Source organism: Abramis brama (assembly GCF_963993115.1).
Source record: "Abramis brama genome assembly, chromosome: 2".
NCBI classification, from domain to species: domain Eukaryota; kingdom Metazoa; phylum Chordata; class Actinopteri; order Cypriniformes; family Leuciscidae; genus Abramis; species Abramis brama.
Window position 1 is genome coordinate 12,983,119 of NC_139964.1, and position 15,853 is coordinate 12,998,971.

A 15,853-nucleotide genomic window follows, 5' to 3' on the forward strand; every position below is an offset into this window, starting at 1 on the left:
GACACTGTGTTTGTGTTTATCCATGTGCATTAGGGAAGTGTAACTCTATAAACACACACACACACAATATCTATCTAGTATGTAGTGTGAGAACAGGTAGTGGGAGTCGATGTTCAAGTGGACAGTCATGAGAACCGTCTCCTCCATCAGTTTCTCAGGTATGATATCTGTCATAACACTAAATCAGTAAGAATCGCACTTTTTACTCTTCAGTGTCATTGATAAACACCACAATTCAGCCTAATAACTCTGAATCTGCCTCTGTCAGCAGTGCTTGTTCTGTCAGCGCTGTGGCTGATGAATAACTCACTGGCTCTTACCGTCACTGGATCTGTGGGAAGCAACATCTCAGTCTCCTGCAGATACCCTGAAACATACGAGAACAACAGCAAGTTCTTCTGTCAGATGAGCGGCTGGTTTTCTCCGAGAGATCCTCAGTGTGTTCACACGACCCATCGAGACACGAGGTCTGAACGAGGGAGACTGGCTCTTCTGGACGACACCAGCGCTCATGTTCTCACGGCTCTCGTCTCTAGACTGGCTCCAGAAGACTCGGGGAAGTACTGGTGTGGTGTAGATATCGATCTCCTGCCTGACTTTACCTCTGAGATCTGGATAACTGTCAGCAAAGGTGAGATTCACAACAGCTGAAGACTATCCGTCCTAATGAATATCCTTAATATATACGAGCAGTTGATGTGATGAGGAGAGTTTTCTGTGAGAACGGTGTTGTGTTAGCGGCCCCTAAGTTAATAACTAATGATCTTTGCAACGGAAGTGAATCAATCAAAACTAACTTTAGCTGGACAATAACTTTATTCTAGAGCTGCTGTAAAGCCAAACAATCTCTGTTACTGTAATCTCCTATTATCACTGTAAAGCTGCTTTGAAACAATCTATATTGTTAAAAGTGCTATATAAATGAAGGTGACTTAAACATCTTCATTTGTCTTAGCATCACACTTTTAACTGTTGTGGAAAAAATACATTCAAGCTCCATGTACAACTATTTTAAAAAGCTCTTTTTCACTGTGCCTGTGGTTTTTAAGAGCTCATGTAAATTGACCCATGAGGACATGGAATATACAGATTCATCACACAGACTGTGACACCTAAAATCTTGATTAAAAAAAACAAATGTCCATGTATTGTATATTTGTCATTAACCCGATAGATTATTAATGCGATCTCGATTTGTTCGGCATCATTTGCACTGAGAAACACGACCGTTCAACAGTTACAGGGATTGTTGAGGTGCCACTGAGACTCAGACTGGTTTCAGATGGGATGTGATACAGCGTCGTCTTCCTCTTACACGTCCCATAATGAGTCACTGTGAGAACTGAATTCACTCAAATGTGTGGTGAATGAATGCCAGCTGAGGTTTGAATGAACTATATATTGATGAACTATCAGATGATGAACTATAGTCCTTTCGCTTTTGTTTTCTGTGCAGGGGATCCACAAGAACAAACCACAGACCTGTTCCCGGAAGAAGCTGGCGGTGAGGTTACGACACACACACACACACACATGTGGTTTTGCTTTTTTCAGTCAACTCATTGTGGGTTTGCATCAACAGAGTCTTACTCGAGGTTCATGATGATGGTGGCTTTGATGTGTGTTTGCGCTCTGCTTTTCGTGTTTCTGTTTGGTCTGTTTCAAGTCCTGAAACACAGCAGTCGCAGTAACTCAGGTGAGACTACAGCACTAACAGAACATGTCTTTTTCTTCAAAACATCTTCTGTTGAAGTTGAGAGAGTTCAATAAATCGATAATTAAGTCGTTATGTTTTTATCAGGTTCTGCTCCTCACCGAAGGACAATATCAAACCCAGTTCAGGTGACGACAGCAAATCTCATTCATAATTAATGACGTTGTCTTAACATCAGTGTTCTTTTATAATCATTGAGACACTATTATTATACACATCATGGCCATATTCCAGGATGACAATATCAAGATTCATCTCTGGATGGAAATAACTGTTGTGATGTTTTTGGTCAGGATCTTGTATTGTCAATGCAAGAGTCCAGCACTCTTTAAAGTCTCCTCCAGCACATCCTACAGACTTTCAGTGAATTTAAACTCTGGACTCAGAGGAGCCGATTCATGTGTGGAAATGATTCTTCATGCTCCTCCAAACCATTCCTTCACAATTTGAGCCTGATGAATCTTGACATTGTCATTCTGGAATATGGCCATTATGTGTCTTCCTTCATGATTGTTTAAGTAATGAAAACCACACACTCCATCAGTTAGGGTTAGAAGAACTGTTGCCAAACATATAAAATGCTAGAAACATAATAATCATAATGATCCAATCATAGACTCTTAAGAAGACAGTGTATATTATTAGCCGTCATCTGCTTATGATTTATAAGTTATATTTATTTATTTTATATAGGATGACAACCAGAGAATATGACTTCCAGACTCATCCAAAGCTCAACATGATAAAGAGGAATTTTACAGACCCATGAACCTGGATTACACAAACACAGAAGCGGTCGACACACACTCCTACTACACAGATGTTGTTTCAGCACAAACACAAGATCAGATCTACACAGAACTGAACGCCAGTAGACGGAGTCACGTGTATCAGAGTTTAACAGCGGATTCTGCTCAAGAAGAGGCGATCTATCACACTATTGATCACTGAATCCTCATCAACAGCCTCAACAAAACCCTAGATTCCTCTGACAGCTACGATAATCCAACCTCTGTCAGCATCACAAGTTTTTGTGTTGTTTTCACTAAATAAAATAAAAAATATTAAGTTTACTGAATTAATTGATACAGTCTTTTGTTAAAGGTACAATATGTAGTTTTTCGCCACTAGGAGTCGCTAACCTCTTCAAAACAATAACAAAGGCGTAGATTGATGACACAGTGAATGAGCGTGGAATCAGGGAACTTGTCGTCATGCCGATGGATCTAATAATGTTTATTAGGAAATGTTTATGGATGAGTGAATACATTGATGTTTTTTAACATGACTGTGGTTTGAAGTAGGGCTCGATTGCTAATGAGAGACAGATATCAGCGACACACGAGTCCTGGGGATATAAAAGAATGCGGAGGACTTTTATTTTAACTGCTATTTTTATATTAGTTGATTTTTATATTATTTTATACTTTTATATTACCTGCGAACTACCAGCTATTCACACTAATCAGTTTATTTAACAAATTAAACTAGTAAGGTAACACAGCGCTGTTTCACTTGGTCTACACTATCATACTAAACTGTATTTGAGTGTGTTGAAGGTTATAATGTTGTTCTATGTGTTAGTTGGTTGGCTGTATGAGACTAGCAGCAAGCTAGATCAATATTAATATATCATACTGATCATATTCTAACATTTCATGATGTTGAGCTATATAACATTGATTAGTTTTATGTACATTTGCTCACCTGTCTAATAAAGCACTTGCAAGAGCGTGTCTCTGTCAAGTTGAAGTTTGTCGCGAAGCTCTCGGCATCTTGAAAACGCCAATATTGATTTAATTTGACATCGTATGACCTAACAAAGCCTCATTTTCTGAAATCACGTGACTTGGCCAGTTTAATATACACTTTGAAAAGATTTTAAACAGAATGTTGAATCTTTGTACCTTTTTATCATTTAATGTTTTATTTGAAAAGGAATAAAGAGAAAAATCTGTCACATGGACTCTTTAATACACAGATAAAATACATAAAATATTACAGAAACAACTCTAAACTCATTTATTAATTACACATTGACTGTTTATTAATGTCACATGAATATAATCCATTACTTTCTGCAGAATGGAAACTCTGAAGATGCGTTTCATTTTTCACCAGTAGTTGTGATGTGGATGTGTCCAGCGATGGGACAAAAGTTGAGTAAAGTTTAGCTTGTGCTTCATCTTACTGTGGCGTCTTGCTGTGGCTACAACAGAAATAAGACACACATTTACATAAATCAACACTACAAATGGTACAAATAATCTCAGAAAAAAAAGATATATATATCTGTCAGTGAATCAACTCGTATAATCTATCTCGTAACAGAAAGAAAAGACTGTTTAGTATCTGACTAGTTGATTGACTACTGAGGACATTTAAAAAAAAAAAAAAAATGAAACTGAGAAGACTTGAGAAACTTACAGACAGATTCTCATATTCAGAAGAGCCCGACTGGTGAACAGCAGGTCTGGGATGGACAGTCTATGGGGAAAACACATTGATTATTGATTATCTGACTTTTGAATGAACAAACTCTTTTGTACATATAGTTTTTGATATTTCTCTTACTGTGAGTGTGTCGTAGAGGTCAGATGATCTGGACTTGAGGTCAAGACCTGTATATGTGCCTTCACTGGGATCAGTTCTGGGATCAGTTCTGGGATCGCTCTACAGGGAAACAGAGAGAAGTGAAATCAGAGAGAAATGATTATCACCATTTTAAATTTTGAAGAAAAAAAAATGAATGTAAAAGATTTTAAATTGCTGCCATGACGATCAAAAGTGTAATCACTCCACAGTCTCTACTCATAAAACCATGTACAAATCCTGAGTGTGTGTATATATATCCACAGCATTCCCCATAATCCTTAGTTCAGACTCTCATCCATTATCACATTCACCTCTGTCTCATTACCTTGTTTACTCACCCTATAATAGCCTGGTTTTCACATTCATTCTCTGCAAAGTCTTGTTTAGTGTTTGTACTGCAATTCTGAGCGTTCTGTCTTTTGATCTCTGCCTGTCCAGTTTCCTTTTTGCCTGTGTCCCCTATGACCCTGTGACCCCTGTGACCCTGTGACCCCTGTGACCCTGTGTCCCCTATGACCCCTGTGACCCTGTTATTGTTTGGACTTTTTTGACCTCTTGCCTGTTTTCTGGATTACGTCTTTGGATTACCCTCTGTTCAAATAAACTGCATTTGGATCCTCGACCTTTGTGTCTCAGAGCAGAAAGTGACAATATATGTGTTCTACATGTACAAAGAAGCTGTTATTGATTTATTAGTATCATTCTGTGGTTTTGGCCATCTTACCTCATACTCGTGTATTGCAGATCTACAGTTCATCCTTTTCTTCTGACTGTTAAAAAGAAATGGAAACAAGCCATTTCATTGTTTTGTGTACAATTCAAAAGTACTTTTGCATTAGTCTAAAAGCAAATTATATTACTCTTTGTTGATACATATTTATTTACATTGTATACAGTATGATGGTGATCATGATAGTGAATATTGCACATGCCACTGTGATCACTACCCAGACGGGCCAGCCAGCACCATGATGATCTGAAAGAGGGAGAATATCATAATTAAATCTACAAACTAAGAATGACACTATAACCGTCTTGAACCCTTTATAAAATAAAAGCTTCACCAGTGACAGTTACAGCGTCTGATCTCTGAGATCCATGTTGATTGTGAGCCTGACAGTAGAAGCGTCCACTCTGTAGTGCACTGAAACTCTGTCTAGATCCAACAGCTGAGGGTTCATTCTCCTTAAACCAGCTGAAGTTCAGAGCAGGAGGGTTTGAGTCACTGATGCAGTTCAGAGTCACTGAATCTCCCTCCACTATTACACCAGATCCATTCATCAACACTGAGACACTCCTGGGAGGATCTAATAACAATTATTATTATTATTAATAAATTGAATTACAAATATTTTAAATTACTAATATGGACTTAATTTATCAAAACATAAAATTTGCATGTTATGTTTTATCATGAACTCACACATGACGTTTAAAGTCTCAGTATCAGAGTATTTCTCTCCATGTTCATTGATGGACTTGCACTTGTATTCTCCACTGTCATCAGAGCTGATCTTTGAGATGCTGTAGATTCTTCCAGATCCTACAAACGTTCCTCCTTTAATCCAGTTGATTTCTGCAGGAGGGTTTGAGTCACTGATGCAGTTCAGAGTCACTGAATCTCCCTCCACTATTACACCAGATGGACTGATGTAGATCTCAGGATTCACTGGAGGATCTACAGGAGAAACATATAGTATCACCCGTCACTCGCCCCACCAAAGCACTTCTATTTCTGTTCTTACATACAGATGGTAGGGGCAGAATTTAGCATAAACAACATGAATCCATGGATCCTTGAGTCAAAAGGTCATGTCACTTATTAAGAAATATCCAAAACGGAAAAAAAAACACACTTTTTTCTGTGTGTGTGATAATCAGTAAATCAGTGCTGGATAGATTACTTACAAACTATAGTCAGTTACTGATTCCAAATTACATGACAACAATTGTAGTTAGTAAATATAATTGTTAGGTGTGGCTGTAGAAAGCGCTAGTGATGTTCGGCTCTTGAACGAATTGTTCTTTTGAGCCGGTAGGAAGTAACCAGTCGAGCCAGTTCATTAATCAAACTGAATCGAACTTTAGTTCATGCTCAATAGGCGCTCTTGCGACAGATGTTAGAAGCTACAGTCTTTAGCCTCCTTGTTAGAGCGCTTGACTCTCACGCTGGAGACCCGGGTTCGAGGCTGGAGGGGTCACACACAGTCCAAAGACATGCAGGTTATGTGCATTGGACAGTCAAAAATTGCCTGTGTGTGTGTGTGAGAGCCCTGTGATGGACTGGTCATCGGTCCAGGGAGCTTTCCCCTGCCACTGGCCTAAGAAACTGGGATAGGCTCCAGCCCTTATATATATATATAATCGTCAGGGAGAAACTCAGGAGAACACATTTACATTAAAACATAGACAATACCAGTTCTGTCAGGTCCATTAAGTCAAGAACACAGACAATAAAAATAATTAAAGAATTTATATTGAATAGATTGCAAACAGGTTGATGTTCCTGAATTGAATTTGGCGGTATGGCTCTGTTCAGGGAGTCCTCTGACCTTTCATGAGCACCATGAAATAGCAGAGAGTCAGAGGACAGCAGCAGCAGCAGCATTAGGGAACGCTCACAGTTTAGGACTGTGAGAGCTAAAATATCCCCCCAAACAAAACCACACCTGGCAATCCTCTGAGATACAGAGGATGATTTTATTTTAACAATTTATATGCTTAGTAATCTACAAATATACACGGATAATTTGCAATATGTTATAATCAGATGAGTCCTGACCACCCATGAGTTAGCAGACTCAGGGGACAGCAGCAGCAGTATGTTCTGATCAGATGAGTCCCCTGACCATTCATGAATTAGCAGAGTCAGGGGACAGCACAGTATGAGGAGATAGCAGCCGCATATAGGGACAGCATTATCAGCATGAGGGGATGCAGCAGCAGCATAAAGGCTCTCACATTGTTTTGACTAGATGAGCTATTCCCCCCAAAACAGAAATTGAGTGTCTCAAACGGTGTCGTCTGAGCCACCCTAATTTAGCAATTATATTATGGTAAAAATTATTAATTAATTACTGAAATGACTATTCAAGACCACAATAGCTAAAACATGCTGTTACCTAGAATTATCTGTCTTTGACTGTTTTGACAGTCTACAGTGTAAGCGCTATGAAGAGATGACTAAGCCACCTTCTGAGAAACAAGCTAGATGAAGGAATTAAACAGCTTTTTACCAGCGTACAGATCAGCAGAAGCGAGCAGCAAGTATGTATGAGCAACTGAATGTGCTTTAAATAGGGCGCCTTGTTTGAGCTTTGGCCATTGAGCAGCGAGGGGAGTTAACGAGCTAATGCAGCTCAGCTGGAGCAGATCAGCTGACGGGACAGTGTTGTTAGCAAACAGCATTAGCAGCGTCTTGACTACCTGGCCTGCCAGAACTGACGCTGACGCTCAATAAAAAGAACTGAATGAACTGAAGGATTAAATATACACAAGGGAGGATAATCAACAGAACAGAGAACAGGTGTTTGACTAATTAACAAATATGGAAAATAACAATTACAGGGAACTCATATAAACAGGATCAGAACAAAAAAAAACAAAAAAAACAACAAAATTAAACATAACCCTAACAGCAATCTATTACATTACACACATTGCCTTGTTTATCACATTAATTTGAATAAGATATGCTTGGTATAAATACATATAATAAGTTACTACCCAGCTCTGACTGTATTTTGAAACAGTTATTTTTTTTTTTTTCAAACTTTGTTGCATAATACTGATTACACAAAAAAAAGTATTGTATTTTTTGTTTTGTTTTCTTTAAAGCTACACTGTGTATTTTTTAAAGTTGATTCTTAGCAAAAACACTTTGTTCTTTCAAAATGATATGTGCTCATTCATGTGTAATTACTTCTACCAACTAATCAAGTATTCTCGTAAGCGTAGAATCTGCCATTCAGAATACATATGAGCGAGTCGCTCGAATGACGGCAGCCGTGTTGCGCCTCCATCTTGAAAATACATTAGCCAAAGAGGGACATACCAAGCTTCGCCTTTCGCGCTTTTACACTCAGTGGCACCGTGACGAATGCGAGGAGGAGATTACTCGCGACTGTCGGCAGATTTGAAAGCCTGTTGAAGATGGAGGATCACGCCTATTCTCAAGGACATGTAGCAGAGTCGCCAAGGAAGCGAAAGAGAGAATTAAAACAACAACGCGACAGGCAAATCGTAGACAAGACCAAAGTCAATATCCTAGCATATGAGCGGAGTGGAGCGGTGAGAATCTCAGCTCATCGCTCACGGAACTGTTCACCCCTCCGCTCCCCCGCTCAAAGCTACATCAGGCCGCTCCGCTCATTATCGCTCAGCACTCAACGCAATCCACTCAAATCGCCCCCGCTCGCTCCAAAAAAGGAAAAAACTCTACATGGATATCACTTTTAGCTTAGACCACAGCCTTACCTCCTAAAGAACTAAGCAACAACAACATTTTTAAAATAGAAATGTTTTATTTCAAATGACAAATTAGGCCTATGTAAGAAGGAATATAGCCTAGACCAGGGATCGGCAAGTAACTTTGACCGTGGGACAATATTTTTTTTAGCCAGTAGATGGCGGGCCAGCTACACGTGGATACAAATTAAATACTCTTAATGAACTCTCTAGTAGCCTATAGGCTATCCAATCTTTTGTCAAGCAACATTGTCTTTATTTCCAATTTAAAAGACGAAAGACGACATTAAAAATTGCTACAAAAATGGTTATTCTGGTGATTCTTTGTCTGTTTGCGTCCGCAGTAGGCCTATAATCGTGGAATATGATGGGTCAGTGTATCATTCGTACAATCGTTTTTTCAAATTAAAATAAAAAATAAAAAAATGAAAAACGACTTGTTTTCCCATTATTTATTTAATGAAATAAAATGAAAAAATGAATAACGACGGATTTTCTGATTGTGTGCTCAGATCAAAAAATAGAAAAAATGAATTACTGGATTAGACAAATTTTAATTTTGATTTTTAATTTAACACCTTAGGCATATATCAATGAAATCATTTTAAACAGATCAAGTACTATTGTGGTAACAGATTACAGCCATTTTAATAAGGGTGTGAATAGCATTTGCTTACAGTCCGACTTTTGAACTTTATTACTTTTTTTATTATTTATTTGGGACACACACATACACACCTAAGGTTTAAGGAGGTCTGTGTGGGACTGTTTTTTCCATCCCGCTCCCACAAGGTTTTATTCAGCAACCGCTTAAAATACACTCTGTGTTCACCCGCTTTATTTCCCGACCTGACGGGTCCGCAAAATTTAGATCTCGTTTCCAGAATCTCACATTCAAATGTCTCTAACGGAAAGAGAGAGATTAAGTAGCCTTATAAATGCTATACAAAAATTGTGTTCGTGTCAATATAAATATTATTTTAACATTGTACTGTCAGCAGAGAAAAAAATGTCACAGAAAAAAATAATAAAATATAAATAACATAAATTAAATAGGACAAAGCCTATCACTCAAATTTCTAAGCAACATAAACGAAAACCATATTGCCCTACTGACAAATGAAGTAGGCTATTTTCTGCCAAACTATTTCAAACATCCTTGCAAAAAAGGAATGCTGTTGACTGACAATGGTTTCAGTACCAAACAGCTCCTCAGAGCTAGGTGTACAGGTGGTCAGACAGAATGAAGTGAGGATACGCTGTCAAAAGATGTCGGGAGTGGGCTATTGTCAGTCAGACTGCCCGCTCAGTCCAAAGTACACCAGAGTTCCGACTGCTACTGTCTTTATACTTTAAAATTGAATCCCGCGCCAAAATATCAGGTTTCTGATATCTGTTCTCCGACTTCACGAGCACAAAACCTCACAACACCCTCCCCCTGTCGGTGATTGGTTGGAACACTATTTATTTTGGTTTTGAGTGGTTGGTGAACCCAATTGTTTTTGTGTGCAGATCTCAGAGCCTAGGCTGCCTACAGAGACGTGATTTTTTGCTTATGGGGCGGGCAGCTAGCGAATCGTTAGGAAAGATTAGATGAATGTGATCATTTATGTTTGGGCCTTTTTTGGGCCTGAAAATACAACCTGATACAACCTTTAAAACGCCCTCGGAATGGGAGGGGCTAGAAAGTAATATTCAGTTGGTAGTCATATACAATTTCACCACTAGATGGAAGAAAATCTTACACAGTGTAGCTTTAAAAAAGAGAAAAAAATGTTACAATAGAAGTGAATTTAAAGGCATAAATGTGAATCTTATTATTTCATAAAAGCATTTACAATCAGTATTTTGTTCAAATATGTGCATTATTTGAGCTTTAAAGGTGTTTAAACCATTATTTGAACTGTGTGTTGTGTTCATGGTGTGGCGTTGCCATGACAAGGGAGTTGTAAAATTGAATATAACTGAATATAACATAAAATGTTAAAATCACATATATTGTTCATTTTGCTGTACTATTAAAACAGTGAGCATTTAAATGTTTTAAAGATTAGCCACAATTATTATCATTTTTAAAGAAAAGGAGGGACGAGTGAACTCTACTGGCTTTGGAAAGAAAACTTTAAAGAACATACTCACACATGACATTGAGCTGAACAGCAGGAGAGATGTGAGTGTGTCCGTCTACAGCACAGCTATATCTGACTGAATCCTCTCTTCTGACTGACTGCAGCAGGAGTTCATTGTTTCTGTCTCTTCTCTCAGTTAATGGCTGTGAGTTTCTGTACCAGATGAATGTTGCTCTGTCAGTCAGAGCGCAGCTGCTTTTACATCTCAGAGTGACTGAATTTCCCTCTGTCACTCTCTTAGGAAACTCCACCTGAAGATCTGAACACAACACACACATTATATCTAGTGCTGCTGTCATACACTGATTATTATTCAACATAATGCACAGAAGAAGAGATAAACCTCATCAAACTCACCTGTGACAGTAAGAGTCACTCCTGATTTACCAATCCATTTTCCACCTTTATCAGTGATGAATCTGAAATAGTACATGCGTGAATCCTTCAGTGTCACATGACTCAGTCTGATGGTGCAGTTCTGCTGTTTATCTCCCAGATACTGAAGCCTCTGACTGTATTGAGGGTCCTCAGACAGATCTGGAGGCTCAACACCCTTTATAGACTCATTGGTCCAGAATGCTATCTTGATCTGATGTCCAGTAGGGTATGTATAAGTGCAGCTCATTATCACTGTTGAGTCCTTTAGTGCACAGATGTGTGAAGGACTGTAACTCACACCCCAATCATCACTAGAAACCCCTGAAACACAGAATTCACAAGGCAACAATAGAAGGAAACAAATACCCATCTATGAGTTAAACAGGACCATAAACTTTTATTAAACATTGTTTTTCTTTACAAAACTAGTGTTAATAAATGAAGAATTACACTAATGGTGTGATCTGTGTAAAACCCACAGCCATCAGACAGAAGATGATGAAATGCAGGAAGCAGAACATTGAACACTAACCATGAAAAACGTTATGCTCTACATGTTATCAGCTTCATCAGTCAGCATTATATCAGCATAACCTGAATAATACCATTTTCTTTAGAAGCAACAAATAAATCACAGAAATGTCCCTCCATTATAGTAGATATTTTACCAGTGCTATATTTCCTGGGGCACCAGCAGTGCTAACTGATCCATGCTAACTAGCCAAAACCTTTTACTCTGAGTTAGTAATGAACTCGTGTGTCATTTACAGGAGAGACTCACCTGGAATCAGGAGCAGAAACACCAGAGCGAGAGTCATCAGTGACATCACAGGAAACTAAATAATGTACACAACAGTTCAATATATCATCTTTCATTTCATCAAAACTATAATAACAGCCGTTTATTGCATTATAAACACTGCAAAAATGATACAAATACTTTACAATCTTCACTGTTAGTAGATTTCCACGGATGAAACTCATTTAAAGATAATGTTAGGAACACACGAGTCATCTAACAGAGGTTATTATGAAAGAAAATGTTTCTCACTTTAATTTTCTTGTGTGGAGATTAATTAGTTAGACAATATTAATTACTGAATAAGTGTATCTCTTACCGTTTTGTAGTTTCAGCCGCTGATAACAGACTCCAGGAGAGTGAAGCTGAAAATTTTCTTCTGCTATTTTACAGTTTTTTTCCTTCCTCTTTTTAAAGTCTGATCAACCTTCCCCACGCCGAGACAAGAACAACCCGAATGAAACCACTCGGAAATAGAAAAAGATAAAACACTCTCTCTACAGGGTTACCGCGGGGCATTAAAAAGCATTAAATGAATTTTGCGATTATTAAGGCCTTAAATGGCATTAAAAAGCATTAAATTGTAATCCTACAGGCATTAAAATCGTTTTGAAGAAATTTTTATATTATCAATTTATTTGAATATAGCCTTCATAATTAATACATTTTATTTGCTGTCACAAAATATGTATGTTAGTGTGATAAAAACTGACTGACTGCAGCAGGAGTTCATTGTTTCTGTCTCTTCTCTCAGTTAATGGCTGTGAGTTTCTGTACCAGATGAATGTTGCTCTGTCAGTCAGAGCGCAGCTGCTTTTACATCTCAGATTGACTGAATCTCCCTCTGTCACTCTCTCAGGAGACTCCACCTGAAGATCTGAACACAACACACACATTATATCTAGTGCTGCTGTCATACACTGATTATTATTCAACATAATGCACAGAAGAAGAGATAAACCCCACCAAACTCACCTGTGACAGTAAGAGTCACTCCTGGATCACCAGTCCATTTTCCATCTTCTTTATCAGTGATGAATCTGAAATAGTACATGTGTGAATCCTTCAGTGTCACATGACTCAGTCTGATGGTGCAGTTCTGCTGTTTATCTCCCAGATACTGAAGCCTCTGACTGTATTCAGGGTCCTCAGACAGATCTGGAAACTCTCCATTTTCTTTCACCAGTGTTTTGGTCCAGAACGCTTTCATGATCTGATGTCCAGTAGGGTATGTATAAGTGCATCTCATTATCACTGTTGAGTCCTTTAGTGCACAGATGTGTGAAGGACTGTAACTCACACTCCAGTTATCCCACTGGGTACAGACTCCTGAAACACACATTAAAGGGATAGTTCATATAAAAACGATGGTTTCATAATCATTGACCCCTCATGTTCATTACATTCTTTTTCTTTTTGTAGAATTCTGATATTGCAAAAACATTAATATAATCATTATTGATGCACATATTTATATTGTACATTAATTTCAGTGAGAATCATTTAAACATTTATCTAAAGTTATTATTCTTTTTAATTTAGCTCTGACTGTCTTTATTTTTTACTTTATTTGCATTCTTTTTTTCTTTTTTTTCACAAAATTTGTTTGTGAAAGGGGTTTTAACAGGGTGCTGCCGGACTCATGATTTTAAAAAAGAAAGACTTTGATGAGAGACTAAAGAACATTAAAATATTCTCCATCAGGAGCGACTCACTGTGAATCATGAGCAGAAACACCAGAGGAAGAGGAGGAGCCATTATCAGTGACGTCACTACAACAACAATAATACAGTATCACACAGTTGTTCCTAATCCTGGACGATCCCCAGCATTTTAGATGTCTCCTTAATCAAGCACACCTAATTCAGTTCATCAGCTCGTTATTAAAGGCTCCAAGGCCTTAGATGGGTTTGTCAGATAAGAGAGACATCAAAACTGTGCAGTATTGGGGGTCCTCAAAGACCAGGATTGGGAACCACAGGGATAACACACACAATGAGCATTATAAAACAATCTTTAGCTTTAAAAACATTTCCATAAATAATATTTCACTGAGAATATTTCCAATTGATTAGGTCAGTGGTTTCTACAACAGTATTAATCTGACTATATTCACACAGTAACCAGCGTAACTCTTACCGTGTTCTGGTGAGTCTCTCCAGCCGGCGTTGAACTGATGAATTTCTCGTGGTTACACACTGTTCGTTTTAAAATACTCGCACACACAAAAAGTGTTTCTTCCTCTTTCCTGTCCACCACTTTGATAGGTCATGTACAAAGATTTATTAACATAGGACGTATTTACAGTTTAACTTGAATTTCCACATTTTAAAAGTGAGGGGATGTTCATAAATATATAGAATACAAATAAAAGTGGGTTTTTAAACTTAGTTTTTATAGCCTTTCTTCCTGGAAACATTTTCTGAAGAATTATTTAGCAAGACACTCAAGATAGGAACTTATACTGAGTAAGACTGGATGTCGACACTTTGACTGCGGACAGACAAGTTGTATTTTGACATCCTCAAGATAATTTTTGCCTTCAGTTTATTGGCGAAAAGAATAGTGACAGGAAGTGGTGGGCAGTAGAGATGGGTGAGACAGGAAATGACCTCATCCAGAATCAGTTCGCCCACACATAAGCGCCAGCCCATAATGAGGAACACATGCACAGCCCAATGTGTCTCAATGTACGTCATCGCTCAAAATGAATTCTTAGCTAATATTGCTTAATACAAAAACCCCTAAAAGGACATGGAGATTCAAAAGTATGAGATGGGAGGAGAAATAATATTTCAATGCTTTTTCATTTGCTCGCAAAAGTTTCATGCATGAGGAATGCAAAGAATCTGAGAGAAAACACAAAAGCATTGAAATATAATTTCCACCACCATGTGACTTTAGGGGCTCCATTCAATGTTGTTTTAGTCAAGCTGATTAAACCAACATGATTGACCTCGTCTTAACACACGCACACAGAAGTTGCTCTACAAATAATCGTCACTGGTGACTTTAATGGCGCTTTTCCACTACACAGTACCAGCTCGCCTCGGCTCGGCTCTGTTTGGTTTTCCACTGTGTAAAAGTTGTACCTGTACCTGCTTCCAGGTACTTTTTTTCGTACCACCTCCGGCGAGGTTCTGAGCGAGCTGAGTAGTGATGTGTCGTTCATGAATGATTCGTTCATTTTGAACGAATCTTTAATATGACTCGGGACTACCGGGTTGTCTCAGAGAGTGATTCGTTCATTTTGTGTTGACCGCGCATGCGCATTACGCAACATATGGGTTAGTGACTCGTCAGTGACTCGTCTGTGTCTGACTCTGATCTGTCTGCTGGGCCGGAAACAGAAATGATTAGTTCATCTATCGAGTCTTCGGGTTCGGGTCTGAGTCTTTCGTTCTTCCTGTCAGTCCCATAGAGGCTATGCTGTCAGTAACGGAAAGAGAAAAGATTAGTTCATCTATCGAGCTCTCGAGTCTTCGGGTTTGAGTCCTTCGTTCTTTTGTCACGTGACTTGTCACCGTATTAAATACTAATTCACAACCTTTTTACAAACAAGCGGGTTTTTTTTTTTTTTTACTTTTACAGTTACGTGATGCGTTTCTGTTCTCAAATGTATAGGCTATATTTGTGAATTTCTGTCATGAAGATTATTTTCTGTAACATTGAATATTTAAGAGTTGGTTAATGCAAAGCTTTATCCGTATGATAGCGAAACCACTTTGATGAGACTTGTTTACAGTGGATTATAATTTTCAGTTAATATCA

General features: G+C 38.3%; 2 protein-coding genes across 3 annotated transcripts in view; one reads left to right on the forward strand and one right to left on the reverse strand.

The window, feature by feature from the left end:
* LOC311077704 (B-cell receptor CD22-like) overlaps window positions 1-14,451 on the reverse strand; it is a 68,593-nt gene extending 54,142 nt beyond the window's left edge. Inside the window, exons 1-12 of one of the 2 annotated variants that reach the window (XM_084106301.1) lie at window positions 13,058-13,163; window positions 12,402-12,959; window positions 12,065-12,119; window positions 11,263-11,604; window positions 10,916-11,164; window positions 5,733-5,987; window positions 5,374-5,616; window positions 5,195-5,285; window positions 5,034-5,079; window positions 4,289-4,387; window positions 4,142-4,201; window positions 3,670-3,923 (exon numbers count right to left, since the gene is read on the reverse strand). In XM_084106301.1, coding sequence (XP_083962427.1) covers window positions 3,897-3,923; window positions 4,142-4,201; window positions 4,289-4,387; window positions 5,034-5,079; window positions 5,195-5,285; window positions 5,374-5,616; window positions 5,733-5,987; window positions 10,916-11,164; window positions 11,263-11,604; window positions 12,065-12,110 — 1,458 coding nt within the window. In that variant the 5' untranslated portion in view covers window positions 12,111-12,119; window positions 12,402-12,959; window positions 13,058-13,163 and the 3' untranslated portion in view covers window positions 3,670-3,896. Of the gene's footprint in view, window positions 1-3,669; window positions 3,924-4,141; window positions 4,202-4,288; window positions 4,388-5,033; window positions 5,080-5,194; window positions 5,286-5,373; window positions 5,617-5,732; window positions 5,988-10,915; window positions 11,165-11,262; window positions 11,605-12,064; window positions 12,120-12,401; window positions 12,960-13,057; window positions 13,412-13,797; window positions 13,855-14,221 lie in introns of those variants that run through there. The other variant, XM_084106300.1, reaches the window with a different exon arrangement.
* Window positions 105-2,790, forward strand: LOC311078129 (CMRF35-like molecule 6). The gene is made up of 6 exons (XM_084106810.1): window positions 105-158; window positions 269-631; window positions 1,457-1,504; window positions 1,583-1,696; window positions 1,802-1,842; window positions 2,408-2,790. Exons 1-6 carry the CDS (start codon window positions 110-112, stop codon window positions 2,426-2,428), a joined length of 636 nt encoding a protein of 211 aa, XP_083962936.1. The 5' UTR covers window positions 105-109; the 3' UTR covers window positions 2,429-2,790.
* Window positions 14,452-15,853: the final 1,402 nt, after the last annotated feature.

Coding starts and splice junctions, on each gene's coding strand:
- LOC311078129 (XM_084106810.1), top strand. CDS start 110: ATGTTCAAGTGGACAGTCATGAGAACCGTCTCCTCCATCAGTTTCTCA. Junction 159..268: donor CTCCTCCATCAGTTTCTCAG/GTATGATATCTG, acceptor TGCCTCTGTCAG/CAGTGCTTGTTCTGTCAGCG. Junction 632..1,456: donor CTGGATAACTGTCAGCAAAG/GTGAGATTCACA, acceptor TTTTCTGTGCAG/GGGATCCACAAGAACAAACC.